Source organism: Brassica napus, chromosome C9 (genome assembly GCF_020379485.1).
Source record: "Brassica napus cultivar Da-Ae chromosome C9, Da-Ae, whole genome shotgun sequence".
NCBI classification, from domain to species: domain Eukaryota; kingdom Viridiplantae; phylum Streptophyta; class Magnoliopsida; order Brassicales; family Brassicaceae; genus Brassica; species Brassica napus.
Window position 1 is genome coordinate 11,481,497 of NC_063452.1, and position 13,510 is coordinate 11,495,006.

Consider the following 13,510-nt stretch of genomic DNA (forward strand, 5'->3'; position numbering starts at 1 on the left):
GGTCAATGTTTTGCAGGCTGAGAGGCAATGGATATGTGGGTAACCTTAGTGAAAGACCCGAATATTTCTTTTCAAAATGTTATGTGGTTTTTACATATCTTTAGTTATTTGTATTAATGGTAGTATATATTCTATTTAATTCTTAATGAATGCAGTCTGCATTATTGGCATGAAATATGGCAATATCCTTTATTAAATTTGTGGCCAGCTTGAAGAATATTCTATTGAGTCAGTTAAGGTTGGAGAAATCGATTTTGATTTATGATGGCAAATATGTGGTAGATCGAAGTGTAATAATTAACAGCTGGACGCAAACGAATCAATGCATGAATTGTACGTATTCCTTATTCGACTCCATGCATTGTATTATGTTTACCTCTTCATAGTACAATAATGAACACGAATACATAAAATTTTAAAGACTGCATAACCAAGATAGGAATGAAAACCGAACAACTTAATAAGATAAGAAAACCGTAACGTTTTTCCAAAATGAAATTGTCTTAGCAAGATGAAAAAACAAATTGATCTAAGAGAAATAAGAAGACTGATATTAGAGAAGCATACTGACTGGCTGGGTATTCTGTACCAGCCATTGATAAAGTGATTTTGGTGCATGAGATCTAGCCACTACGCTTGGTACGCTTAGCTTTCTTCTGGTCGTCAGTGGCTGAAGTACCACCACCACTGCTCTCAGCTACATCTGAGATTTCTACTTCAGCTCCTGGACGATGATTTTGTGCGCCAAGAAGAGTAGGTGGCGTGTTGAGTGGCGGATTCTTTGGTGGTAAAACTGCAGGTGAGACTATCTTGGTAGCGGTCAAGGACAGTCGGGTTGAAGTGAAATTGTAGTGGGCGACCTTGATTCTGAATTTCTTTGTCTGGCCTATTGTATCAATAAAACATTGCCGCATCTCCACCATTTTCCTAGTATAAGAGAATTCATTTATCAACTTGGTAGACTTTATGAATAAAATAAGTGTCAAGATTATGAAAATTATCATTTATCAACAGAACAACAATTACCTGAACATAAGCGTCGATCAACTATGTTGCTTTTCTGCCAGCGAGCTCTTTCCCAGTATCTCCGAGAATGATGAACGTGCACTGCTCCTCATTATCTTAGACAGAAAGCTCCACCCGATAGCTGGTTAAAAACCAAGTGATTAGTATATACATTGTCAAATGGAAACATATTTGAGAGGAGAATCTTACTTGGCTACTGCAGTAGCATTTTCATTGCCGCATTTTGGACAAAGCAATGTTGTCGGCCCACGGTTTAACTTGGTCTGGCAATATTTGCAAGCAATGTAATACCACTCAGTGCCAAGCTTGACATCATCAATTGTGGCAATGCAGTCAAAGTAGGCAACCTGAAATCACATCCTAAGGGTTGTCAGCAACTAAATTGAGAAAAGTGCTTGATTCTAATTAGGAAATATGATTACCTTAGCAGGCTGACGCTTGAGGAAGGCAGCAATCTCACTTATTGTGAGAGTCTCAGCTTTGACCACCTCAACAAGGTTGACCAAAGAAGTTGCAGAAGGGTTCGTAGTCAACCTTGGAAAGAATTTTAAATCAGGCGATCATCAAAGTTGCTAAACACATAATTGAGTAATCTATAGATTGAAGAGGACATTAGCTAATACTAACCATGTCAAGTATTCCCTAGTGGGGTCAACATCTTCGTCCAAAAACAATCTTGAAGAGGACATTGAACTTAGGCACAATTTCCCTGTCAATACAGAAGCAGTTAGTGGTAGGTTTATGTAAGTGAGTGTGAGTGTTCAGGAGTTCTTATATTGAGTGTAAGAGATTACCACCGAGGCTTTTAGGATTGAACGTTGTGACCAAAAGAACCGTTGGAGTGGCTTCACTTGCGTCAAACTTCAGGCGGAAACTTACCGCGGCCTCGTCCCATAGATAGACGTTAATCACTGGACCACTGCAGTTAACAAAGAGTAGATGTTTAATTTAACTAAGAATCATAAATTAGAAAATGACATATATGCGTTGGTCGAACTACAACAGCTTACTCTTTAAGCTGCAAATGGACCATCACTTTCCGAGAAGCTGAGTCATCCTTGGTGCACAAAACCGGACGCTGATGGAGAGCCTGGCCATCAACCAGCTTAAGGTGGCCAACAACATCTACAACAAACAGTCACACACATATATATGTTTAATTACACGCATATATGTTTAGATATATGTTAAGAAAATATCTAAACCTTACCGTGAAGATCCCCTCTGAGATCGCAGTTTGCTTCAAAGTCTGAAAAGGAATGGACTCTGAAGCGCTCTGTTAAAATGCCTTCAATGTCTTCTTCATCCTTCGGCAGGGCAGATGCGTGTGAGATGCAAATTACCAGCCTCTGATCAGCAACATGGTACATCACCTTGCTGTTGGATGCATAGAAGTTTGTCAGTGTGTAGATTCTACCACGCTGGAGCTCTTTCTCATACTGGTTGCGACGGTTCTGACCGATGAACCCCTGAGCCAAAGTACCCTACAGAACAGAGATACAATATCGAGTCAGTTGAAAGCGTTCAAATAAAATTATAAGCGTTCAAATAGATTGATATAAGTCAACAAAAACAAACTTTACAGTTTTGGTATTACACGAAGCCATGTTCTATACTAATATGATCTCTATCAAAGCACTCTCAAGTGAATAATGAAACAGGAAAACCAATCAAAGATAAGCTAATATATAATCAAAGATAAGCTAATATTATTTCATCTTATCCCAATAAATCAAATGTTTTTTCAGAGTGATTAAAATTATAAGCGTTTAAAGCAACAGAAACAAATCTCTCTAATCAATCAAAGATACGCTAATATAATTCAAACGAATCAATCATATTTTTTTCGAATATACGCCAAGGAAAACCAATCAAAGGGACGCTAATGTAATTCAAACGAATCAATCAAGTTTTTATTTTAATCAATCAAGTTTTTGTTTTCCAATATACGCTAACATCTCAACCTAATGTACGCTAATATAATGAGAAATGAAGACATATCTCCGCATTGATCATAAGCATCTCGATCCCAAGAAGGATCCCTGGTCCTCCTTTGACATTCTTGTGAGCTTCCCAGAAATGAAGAAGCCTAAACTGCAAGGTGGAATCGCCTGGCCCTGGTGAAACATGTCAGAAGAGGAGAGGAGGAGAAGCTTTGCCGGTGCGGATTGCAGTCGTTTTCGCCATGATGAGGGTATGGATTTTACGATCTGAGGTAATCATCGAGGCGGAGGGGGGATGTGGAGGGTCCGAAGGGATCTTGAATGGAGGATTGATGAGAGCACATTGAAGTACCATCACTCTCATCGGGGACATTATACGGGATGAGTTGGGGGGAGAAAGAGAATCGACAAAGAGATCGAGACGACGATTATGGTTATTGATTGGGGGGGAGAAAGAGAATCGACAAAGAGAGAAAGACGGCGATTAGGGTTAGAGAGAAACGATTTCAAAGTAAAGGGGATCGAGAGAACGATTTCAAAGAGAGAGAGAGCTCTAGATTGGGAACCGAGATGAGTAATGGGCTCCGACCAATACGTTAAATCAAGAGAGGCGCGTGAGTGGGCTAGGAGATGGGTCTAATGGGCTGCGAATTGTTGATTTTTTTTAATCCCAAGCCCAGTCCGGGATGACATGGCATATTGATTGGTTCTCAATATTTTTGCCTATGTGGCAGGGCTTAGGAGAGAGGGATTTAGCCCCTTTTATATGGTAGGGATATACATTTCCAAAAATCTTGTAGTTGCGGATATACATTGGATATTTGATTTAGGCAATGTTTTTAAATCCGATCCAGACTCGCAATTGGACAATTGGATCAGTGGACTATTAAGTCAACCACAATTTAATAAATTAATTAATTTTTATATAATACTAATATATTAGATATTGAATAATATAAGAAAAATTTTAAGTTTAAAAAATATATAGAAAATTACTTAAATTTAGTTTATAATTTTTATTTACATACAAAATAACATAAAATAATCTAGACTATTTAATTTTTTTGTAAAAAAAATATGAGTTATGGCATATAATAAAAAAATTATCAAGAATTGAAATCCAAAAATATTAAAGAGAGTTATAACTTTTAGCTAGGCAAAAAATCGGAACCGGAACCGAACCGAAACCCTCAAATACCCGAATGATTCCTGTATTTTTATTTCCAAAATAACCAAACCAGTACCGAACCGAAAACCAAATGGTTACTCACCTAAATATCCGAAAAACAAGTTTCAGTTTTCTAATATAAAGTAAAATGTCATCAACCCCACTCAAACTCAGAATGGACAAGAAAAATGAGAACATTGTTACCACAAGACCACATATATATATTTGATTCACATATTAACGGGTATCCATAATCGATCCGATACCGAACCAAAACTGAACCAAAATCTCATAAGTACCTAGTGATTATAACAATGATTTATCAGAGATAGCCGAAACCGAATGGTTCTTAACCGGAACCGAACCGAATAAGTGAATGATCATGGCTAGTTAAAAGCTTGTAACCTAGATATGTTATTTTATTTAATTATTTACTTTAGAAATAAGTTTTTTTCTGAACAACTAAAGTTATTGATTTTAACGTGGGCCGTACCTGCCCAGATGTTCCAACGGGCGCGATAGGGTTATATAAATCGACGGGTGAGATTGAATCTGTATCGGACGCTCTTATTTGGTGGTTAAAAGTGACCGAAGAGCACTTTTGTGGTTTTATTTTCTTCTCCGTTTCTCACTGAATAATCAGAAAACAAAGTTTTAGGGTTTTTGCCTGCGGAGGTTTTGAAGGCTACAATGGCGGAAGAGCACAAGCACGAGGAATCGATCATGGAGAAGATCGCGGAGAAGATCCATGGCCACGATAACTCTTCTTCTTCAGATTCAGATGACGAGAAGAAAGCGTCGTCTATCAAGACGAAGATCTACCGCCTCTTCGGAAGAGAAAAGCCTGTCCACAAGGTCTTCGGTGGCGGAAAACGTACGGATCTCTATCTCTAGATAGTTTCTCTTATCGGATCTGGATTCTATCTAGCTGATCGAATGTGAAGTTGAGCCTAGGATTGTAGATTAGTCTTGTTGCTTGGTATGGTGTATAGATTCAGGAGAACGATTTTGATTTGATGTTTACATGTTGTTTTTTTTTTAATCAGCTGCCGACATATTCCTATGGAGGAACAAGAAGGTATCAGGAGGAGTGTTGGGTGCTGCAACTCTCTCCTGGATCTTATTCGAGTTACTCCAATACAACCTCCTCACTCTCTTCGGTCACGTCTCGATCCTTGCTCTCGCTGTGTTGTTCTTGTGGTCTAGTGCTACTACCTTCATTCACAAGTAAGTTTCACAATGTTTTATCTTTAGTGAGATAACCATTTGTTCTCAATGCTGTGTTGAAGGCTGATTGTTTGCATTTTTACAGGACGCCTCCTCATATTCCTGAAGTGCACATCCCCGAGGATGTTGTTCTCCAGCTTGCCTCTGGGCTCAGGATTGAAATCAATCGTGGTTTTACTCTTCTTAGGAACATCGCATTAGGAAGAGATCTCAAGAAGTTCCTTATGGTAAATACCTTTTTTTTTTTTTTGTTCAACATTAGATTGTTGGTTTTTTGTTTTTAACATTGGTTCACTAATCTTTATTTCAGGTTGTTGCTGGGTTGTGGGTTTTGTCCAAAGTTGGTAGCTCATGCAACTTCTTGACCTTGATCTATATCGGTAATGATCCATAGAGTCCCTTGTTGCATCCAATTTATTAAATTAGCATGCTATGTGTGTTTTTTCTGATATCTTATATTCACTTCTCTCTCTGCTTTCAGCAACTGTTCTTCTCTTCACTGTCCCCGTGCTTTACGAAAAGTATGAGGATAAAGTAGATGACTTTGGTGAAAAGGCAATGAAGGAGATCAAGAAGCAATACGCGGTGCTCGATGAGAAGGTTTTGAGCAAGGTGATGAGCAAAATCCCCAGAGGAGCCTTCAACAAGAAGAAGGATTAGAAGAGTGTGTAAGTTTCTCTCACAGCATCATATCATCATCTGAGTCTTCCAGATTGATAGATTAATCTCGAAGCATTGTTTCTTTACTTGTTATTGGAAGCCGTCTTGGTTTAATAAACCCTTTAGTCTCTCTCTGTGGATTTTATTCGGGGTTTTAACCAAAATTTACACAACATATGAATTTGAATGAACCCTATTATTGTTGATTCTGTTATGGAATACCATCGTCTTCTTTATGATAGTCTAATCTTCGGATTTTGAATGCTGCACACAAGTGGCTTTCAGATTTCCGAGATCTCTCAAGATAGTTTTGCAGAGATTCTTTCCTGATATGTTTCTGAATTCTGATGATGATGGTTTGAGACCGGTTAATGATTTCCTTGATTCAGCTAGGGTTAGATCGAAATTCTATTCGGTTTTAGTTTTATTTGTAGTCTAATTTTTTTTTTATGTTGGTCCAATAACATTCATATCTGGAGTTGTATTGAATTATTTGAGAGAAGTTCATTAATGAAAATACTCAAAATACAAAGAAAAAGATGAGCGTAGAGATCATATAGAAGGATGAATCGAGCCGATGTTGTGATTTCTCTGTACAAGAAGATGGAAATGCGTCTGAAACCGAGCCTAGAAACCGATTTGGTTTCTTCTTGATGCGTCTAACATTGGGAAAGAACACAAAATTTTGTTTGAAAAAACATAAAACACAACCGAGAATAGAAACCGAGAGTCATACCTACTCTATACAAATTACGAAAACACATCAAAGCATGACCGAGACTAGCAAAATACATCAAAACACCACATAAAAACTGAAAGACTAGTCAATCACTTGGCTTGGCATGGGTTGAGATGATCCTTCTCGCTAGATAGTCTTCTTCTTCTTGGGTGGACGCTGAATCTCAAAACCAATGTTAGTACAATTTTACGAGTTTGTGTCCAATAGCTCCACATCTTCCACAAGGAATTATTTTTCTTGCTCTTGAAACCTTAGTTGGAGACTTTTGCCTATTTTTTTATTTCTTACTCGGTGACTCATTCTTCCCTTTTATCCTCTTTAGAACCTTCTTTATTCCTAAGGATGGATGCATATGTATCTTTTGTTGGCGGTGGCACAATCCCATCCTCATCAGTCTTCTCCCAGAAATTCATACAATGCACAGCCTCGATTGGTGTTTGGTACTGCATTCTTCACTTAAAAGTGAAGATATCAATCATCCATGTAATCGTCTTGCTTCCGTTTCTTTTCTCAAATAACCTTAAGTGCATGACGGCAAAGCAATCAATACATACCCCCCCCCCCCCCCCCCCCCCCCCACTTCCTACAAACTTTTCTCCAACATGACCCCTTGTATGCCGACTTCTTCTCCTTCACCTCAAAGATTTCATAACCACAAGGATATAGCTATAGCTGTCAAATGGTCCGTCCATGGTCCAAATGGGCATGACCAGTTGGACCATTTCAGTTTTGGGCACAGAAATTGCGTTTTCCCGCCAAAACTGAAAAATTGCGTTTTCCCACCAAAAACCGAGAAATTGCGTTTTTCCGCCAAAACCGAGAAATTGCGTTTTCGCACTAAAACCGAGAAATTGTGTTTTCCCGCCAAAACCGAGAAATTGCGTTTTCCCGCCAAAACCGAGAAATTGCGTTTTCCGCCAAAACCGAGAAATTACGTTTTCCCACCGAAACCAAGAAATTGTGTTTTCCCGCCAAAACCGAGAAATTGCATTTTCCCGCCAAATTAAGGAAATACATTTTTTCGTCAAAATTGTGAAATTATGTTTTCCGTCAAAATTGTGAATTTTTTATTTTAACGATAAAACTATTGTTTTGGGTTAAATTGTAAAGTTATGTTTTCTTTTGTTAAACTCATAAAAACATGTTTTAGGAAGCTCATGGACATCCATTGTCCATTTCGTCTTCGCTCAATTGGACCATGTATCAATTGGTCTTTTGTTCAGTTGGACCATTTATTAATTGGGCACGTCCATAGTCCGCCCAAAATGAATTGGACTGGGCTAGCCCATGGTTAGCCCACCTATTTGACACCTCTAGATATAGCTACAAAAGCTGATATTTTTCTGCTCTTCATCCACTCTCTCCATTGCTTTTATACTGTATTATATGTATGATGATGCATCTACGGTTATGTTATGTCACTAGGGCTGCATGATCTATTATCCATGATGTACGTCTTTCAACGTTAGAACTAAGTTTTAAACATATCTTATTGTCAACAACTGCTATTATGAACATCTCTCCGAGTTATTGCTCTGTGGAACAAAAACTAGAGCCTCAAATAGCGTACAACATCATGATGACTGTTACATTAAAACACGCATCGGTCTTCGAATCAAGCCGTTTGTCAACGAAATCACTTCTGCAATGACGCCAAGAAACCTAACCTAAAGCTAGAGTTGCAAGAACTGTATCCTAACCAAAATACATAAGCAATTCAGATTTGCAATTTGCAAACAAAGACATCAGTTTTATTCTTATCATCATCATTTAAGAGAGAATGTTTTGCAATTCACAATAACCTTAATTCAATATCTACAGGAAAATAAGACATGGACTTAGATCCTTTCTTACTCTCTTAGCACAAACCTAAACTAGACCAAACCCAGGACTCGTAACACCTTCACTCTCACGTGCGCGAACATACTCCATACGTGCAGAATCAAAAGACTGAGAAGTAAACTGAAGACATTATTAACTTACATCCACCTCTTAGGCAGGTTGCTTGAGCCAGAGCCACCATCTCTAGCAGCCAACATCGCCATTATCAAACTTCCACCATGGACTCTTCCTTCTGGAGCCAAACCCAGTCCTGCTTCATACTCGTTGAGATCAATATCAGTCTCTGGAGATCCAACAGCACTTCTCGCTTTCATCCTGTCCATGTTCATGTCTTGAGAACCACTAAACTCTTCCTCGTTCTCTGTTTCGCTGCTGCTTACTCTCGGTTCTTGGCTCTCTGAAGTTACAGTCATTCCTCCGTGGACCCGGTTATCCTGAACCAAACTGTTATGGAGTGCACAAAGACCAGTCTTACCTCTAGCAAACGAGGTACAAGGACCAGAAGAAGATTGACCCGCATACTCAGTCTCGGGATGACCCCAAGCACAACGCTTCCCTCCTCCATGCGCCTTGCAATACTGCCTTGCGCGCTTTTCCCACATCCTTCAGACTTGCATCTCTTCCCTCCACCGTGCCTGACGCAAAAATCAGTCCTTCCTCTAGCGCTCTTAGTGCATTCAGGAACCGCACATCTCTTACCACCGCCGTGAGCCACGCAGAAATTAGTACCTCCATGAACACTCTTGGAGCAAGGATCACCCTCTTGAAAGGCACATCTTTTACCTCCTCCATGTCCTTTACAGAACGGCGTGCTTCCCTCCGCGCCTTTGGTGCAACCCGGGTGCGTGCACCGTTTCCCACCACCGTGTGCTTTGCAGAACATAGTGCTCCCTTGCGCTCCTTTCGTGCATCCGCTAGACTGGCATCGACGACCACCTCCATGAGAGATGCAGAGTCCCGAAAGCCCTTCAGCGCTCTTCGTGCAGTCCTCTCTTTGGCATCTCTTCCCTCCACCGTGCCTAATACAGAGCCCTGACCTTCCTCTAGCAGCTCGTGTGCAATCTTCATGGCTGCATCTTCGACCACCTCCATGAGCTATACAGAAGTCAGTACGGCCTTCAGCGCTTTTGGTGCATCCGAGAAACTCACATCTTCGGCCACCTCCGTGGGCTTTACAGTAGACAGTTCGGCCTTCAGCTCCCTTGTGGCAACCATGTCTCTGGCATCTACGTCCACCGCCGTGGGAAATGCACCGGCCAGACGCGCCTCTTGCCCCCTTTTGACATCCTTCTACTTGACATAACTTGGAACTAGAAGAAGAACTCTTATGCTGTGGCTTCAGCTGCTGAGTTAAATCGGAAGTAAATGTACCCGAGCTTATTGGTGTTGTTGCCGAGCTAGATGACAGGTCCGCAGCAGGAATGATTAACTTCTTTGGGGCATGAGCTAGGAAGGAGCTCGTTTCTTTGCTTGATGAAGCTTGCAATGCAGGTGATGATGCAAACCCTGGTCTCCATCCACCACATGATGTGGATCCTTCATTAGTAGCACGTAACATGTCCGCAAGAGTTGGAAATTGGTTCCCCTGCTGCTGCTGGACCGCAGTGATCTCAGATTGACAGGAGCCTCCTCCACCAGAGAGACTCAACTCCAGATCAAATTGTGGGGAGGGAAGCTGCAACCCTTTCATTTTCAGATTAGCTGGTTTATCGTTGCCAAGATGGAGGGTAAAGTCGAGGTCAAGATCCATGGAGGAGGAGGCCTCCTCGATTTCTTTGGGAGAAGATAAAGACATTGAATCAGTTGGGGAGCTCCCTTTGCTATCAGAAGAGCTTGAAGAGTGACCAAGCCTCAAGGAGAGTAAAGAATCGGCTTCCTGACCCTTTGATCCATCGATCAGATTCCATTTTCTTTTGATACCCTTGGTATTAGAGGCAAGGGAATCAAGACGCAGAGTAGTATCAGCGGCCTCCTCTACTTCTTGGACGTGAAGGGAACGGCCCAAGATATTAAATACATTGGGTGAGGAGCTAGCAGCAAAACCAGTGTTGTGGAATCTGGCATCCATGGTCACAACTAGGAAAATGTGAAAACTTGTCAAGAGAAAGACCAAAAAGCAAAGGAGGGAGAAGCCAACAGCGCAAACAAACTTCCAGGGGGTAAAGCGAGACTAGGCCACAGCAGCAGTGTTGTACTAAGAGTTAGTAAACTTTATGAGCATCTCCACCTCCGCTTACAAATCCTGAGGTATCGCAACGATCCATTTCTCAAATTAAAAGTTCCAAAACCAAAGGTAGCAGCTTTGTTCGAACACTTGCTCTCTCAACCACAGAGTTAATTAATTGTCAACCTCCACCAACGTATTAAGGTAGCAGCAATCCATCCTTTTGCTAAATAACAAAACAAACGAAATAATAATAAACACGTGAGTCCCAATGCTTTATTAATCGTTAATTAAACCTGAGCGTTCGTTTATGAGACGTTTAAGCCAAGCTATGTGATTGTTAATAAAAAAGTCATTTCAACGATAAATACAACAAACCATAGACTTTCACCATTTGCTTAATAGGAAAAGCATAACCAAGATTAGGTAGGAGGATAGATCAATCAACCAAACAGAAACACCCAACGGAATAAACAGAATTCTTCAATTTTCAAGTCGATCTCATGTTTTTTTTCTCGAACAAGGAGACGACTGACTTTTTTTTTTATCTCAATCAAACCGAATACACAAAGGCAAAGATTATGTATTAAAAGATTACCAATCAAGGGAAGGAAGGATGGATTACCTGAATTTTTTTAAATCAGGATTTCACGGCATCAAATGATTAATATCAAATCTCTTTCAACGAAAGGAAAATACTGTTGGACCAATTCTCTTCTCCTTCTTCTTCTTCTTCTTTTAGGTTTGTGAAATCAATCTAGGGATTTGCAGCGCCGTCAGTGGGAATTCAAAGATGTATATATAGGAGAGATATAGAGCTTAAAAGCCAAGGGGGAGTGGAAATCATCGAATCTGGAATAAGGAGGAGGAAATAAAAGGGCAAGACTACTGATGCCCACACGTGCCATCCGACTCTTTCGCACGTGCCTTTTTTTTTTTTGTCTTTTCTAAGACCATCTCTAATCCATCAGTATTTCTATCTTTATATTTTTTTCCTAAAATATGAAAACTCTATTATAGAGATGAAAATACTCCAATGTATGCCTCTATAATAGAGTTTCTCTATTTATAATAAAAAAATATAAAGATATAATATTTCTACTTCTAAATATAGAGGTAAAAAGTAACTTTATTCTATATTTTTCTCTAAAATAGATAAACTCTAATATGGAAATATACATTGGAACATTTTCATAGAGATCTCTATTTTAGAGGAAAATATAAAAGTGTACATCATAGATGTTTTTAAAGAGTAAGAGGACTACTAATCACACGTGCCATCCGACTCTTTCGCACGTGCCTTTTATGTCTTCTTCCTTGTGTGTTTTTGTTTTTTTATTGTTGAATTATTATTATGATTTTTTTTGAAGGACTAGTTATTATTCTGATTAAACTAGGGAAATACCTTAAGATAGCAATAAAAAAAATTATGTCATAAATATAGACTCTAAAGATTAAAATGACCAAAATGTTTCATTAAAAAGTTAAATATACAATTATACCCTTATGGTTAACTAATCCAAACCTTAGGATTTAGAGTTAAGGGTGGAGATTTGGGATTGAGATTCAAAATTTTATAAAATAAAAAATAAATATTAAAAATTTGAAAATAAAAATTTTGAAAATAGTTTCAAAAAGTATTTTCGAATTACAAAAAAAAAATTTGGAAAAAATAAAAATAAAAATTGATAAAAAAAGTTCGAATTTGAAAACATATAATCTAAAACTATAAAAAAAAAATTTTTTTCAAATTTTTTTTTTAATTTTAATATTTTTTATATATATCTAAGGTATTAGGGTCATTTTACCTATTAAATGAAATATTTTGGTCATTTTTTTTCTTTGTGATTTATTTTTGTGATCAAAACTTGAAAATGATCTATTTAAGAGAACTGCCCCTTAAACTATCAAATTAAACATAGAAATAAATCAACTATTGTTTCTAAGCTCAGCTAAAAATTACTAACAATTAAACCTACTTTACCTGTCAAAATATTATTTGGTTGTGCCCTCCACTTTCCTCCCATATTTTCCTATCCAATTCTTTTTTTTTTTTGAAAACCAAAAGTTTTATCTTTTTTCTGTTTTATTGAATTATTTTTTTTAAAAAAGAGAGGAATCATATGTTTTAAATTATTCTCATAAACGCATGTTTTTAGTGTTATATGTAAAAATAGTATTCATTTACTAGTTTATCCATGCTAGTTAAGATTGATATAATGCTATAAACGAATAAAAATATATTTAGATTTGGTATTGCAACATTATACTAAAATGAAAAATATCATTTTTGAAAACAAATATGTCGGAATTTAAGTCAAATAATGAATAACTATTTTAAAATGGGTTTCTTGCTAGGATTAAAAAAAACAGTGTATGAACCTAATTAATTAACGTATGGAGGCGTTGGCGGTTGCAAGCGTCAGCAAAACGCAGTGCGTGGTGGCTGAATCAGCAGCGGCTCGTCACCGTTCAATTTGGTTATGTTTTGACACAAATACAACACATCTTTTTGGATGAAAAAATTACACTCAGAGCTACTTTTGTGCTCTCTCTTTGCGTTTACACATACTTTGGACATGTAGTGTACTTTCCAATGGTGTATTGACTAAAAAGTCCTTCTATTTTACCTAACTAAAAATAATCTCATCCGTTACAAATCTTCTTGCCTCCTCAACGTCAATAATATTTTTTTTTTTTGTTTCCTGAAAAAATCTAAAAACTAAAGAAATAAAAAATGT

General features: G+C 38.2%; 2 protein-coding genes and 1 pseudogene across 2 annotated transcripts; 1 reads left to right on the plus strand and 2 right to left on the minus strand.

The window, feature by feature from the left end:
• Nucleotides 1-1,782: 1,782 nt before the first annotated feature.
• Nucleotides 1,783-2,779, minus strand: LOC125593399. The gene is made up of 3 exons (XM_048769969.1): nt 2,237-2,779; nt 2,037-2,151; nt 1,783-1,945 (listed from the first exon to the last, which is right to left on the minus strand). Exons 1-3 carry the CDS (start codon nt 2,394-2,396, stop codon nt 1,798-1,800), a joined length of 423 nt encoding a protein of 140 aa, XP_048625926.1. The 5' UTR covers nt 2,397-2,779; the 3' UTR covers nt 1,783-1,797.
• Nucleotides 2,780-4,698: 1,919 nt separating this feature from the next.
• LOC106389237 (reticulon-like protein B3) lies at nt 4,699-6,265 on the plus strand. The gene is made up of 5 exons (XM_013829446.2): nt 4,699-5,011; nt 5,184-5,364; nt 5,450-5,591; nt 5,675-5,744; nt 5,846-6,265. The coding sequence occupies exons 1-5, from the start codon at nt 4,828-4,830 to the stop codon at nt 6,022-6,024; spliced, it is 756 nt and encodes a 251-aa protein (XP_013684900.2). The 5' UTR covers nt 4,699-4,827; the 3' UTR covers nt 6,025-6,265.
• Nucleotides 6,266-8,492: 2,227 nt separating this feature from the next.
• LOC106389238 lies at nt 8,493-11,625 on the minus strand (annotated as a pseudogene).
• Nucleotides 11,626-13,510: the final 1,885 nt, after the last annotated feature.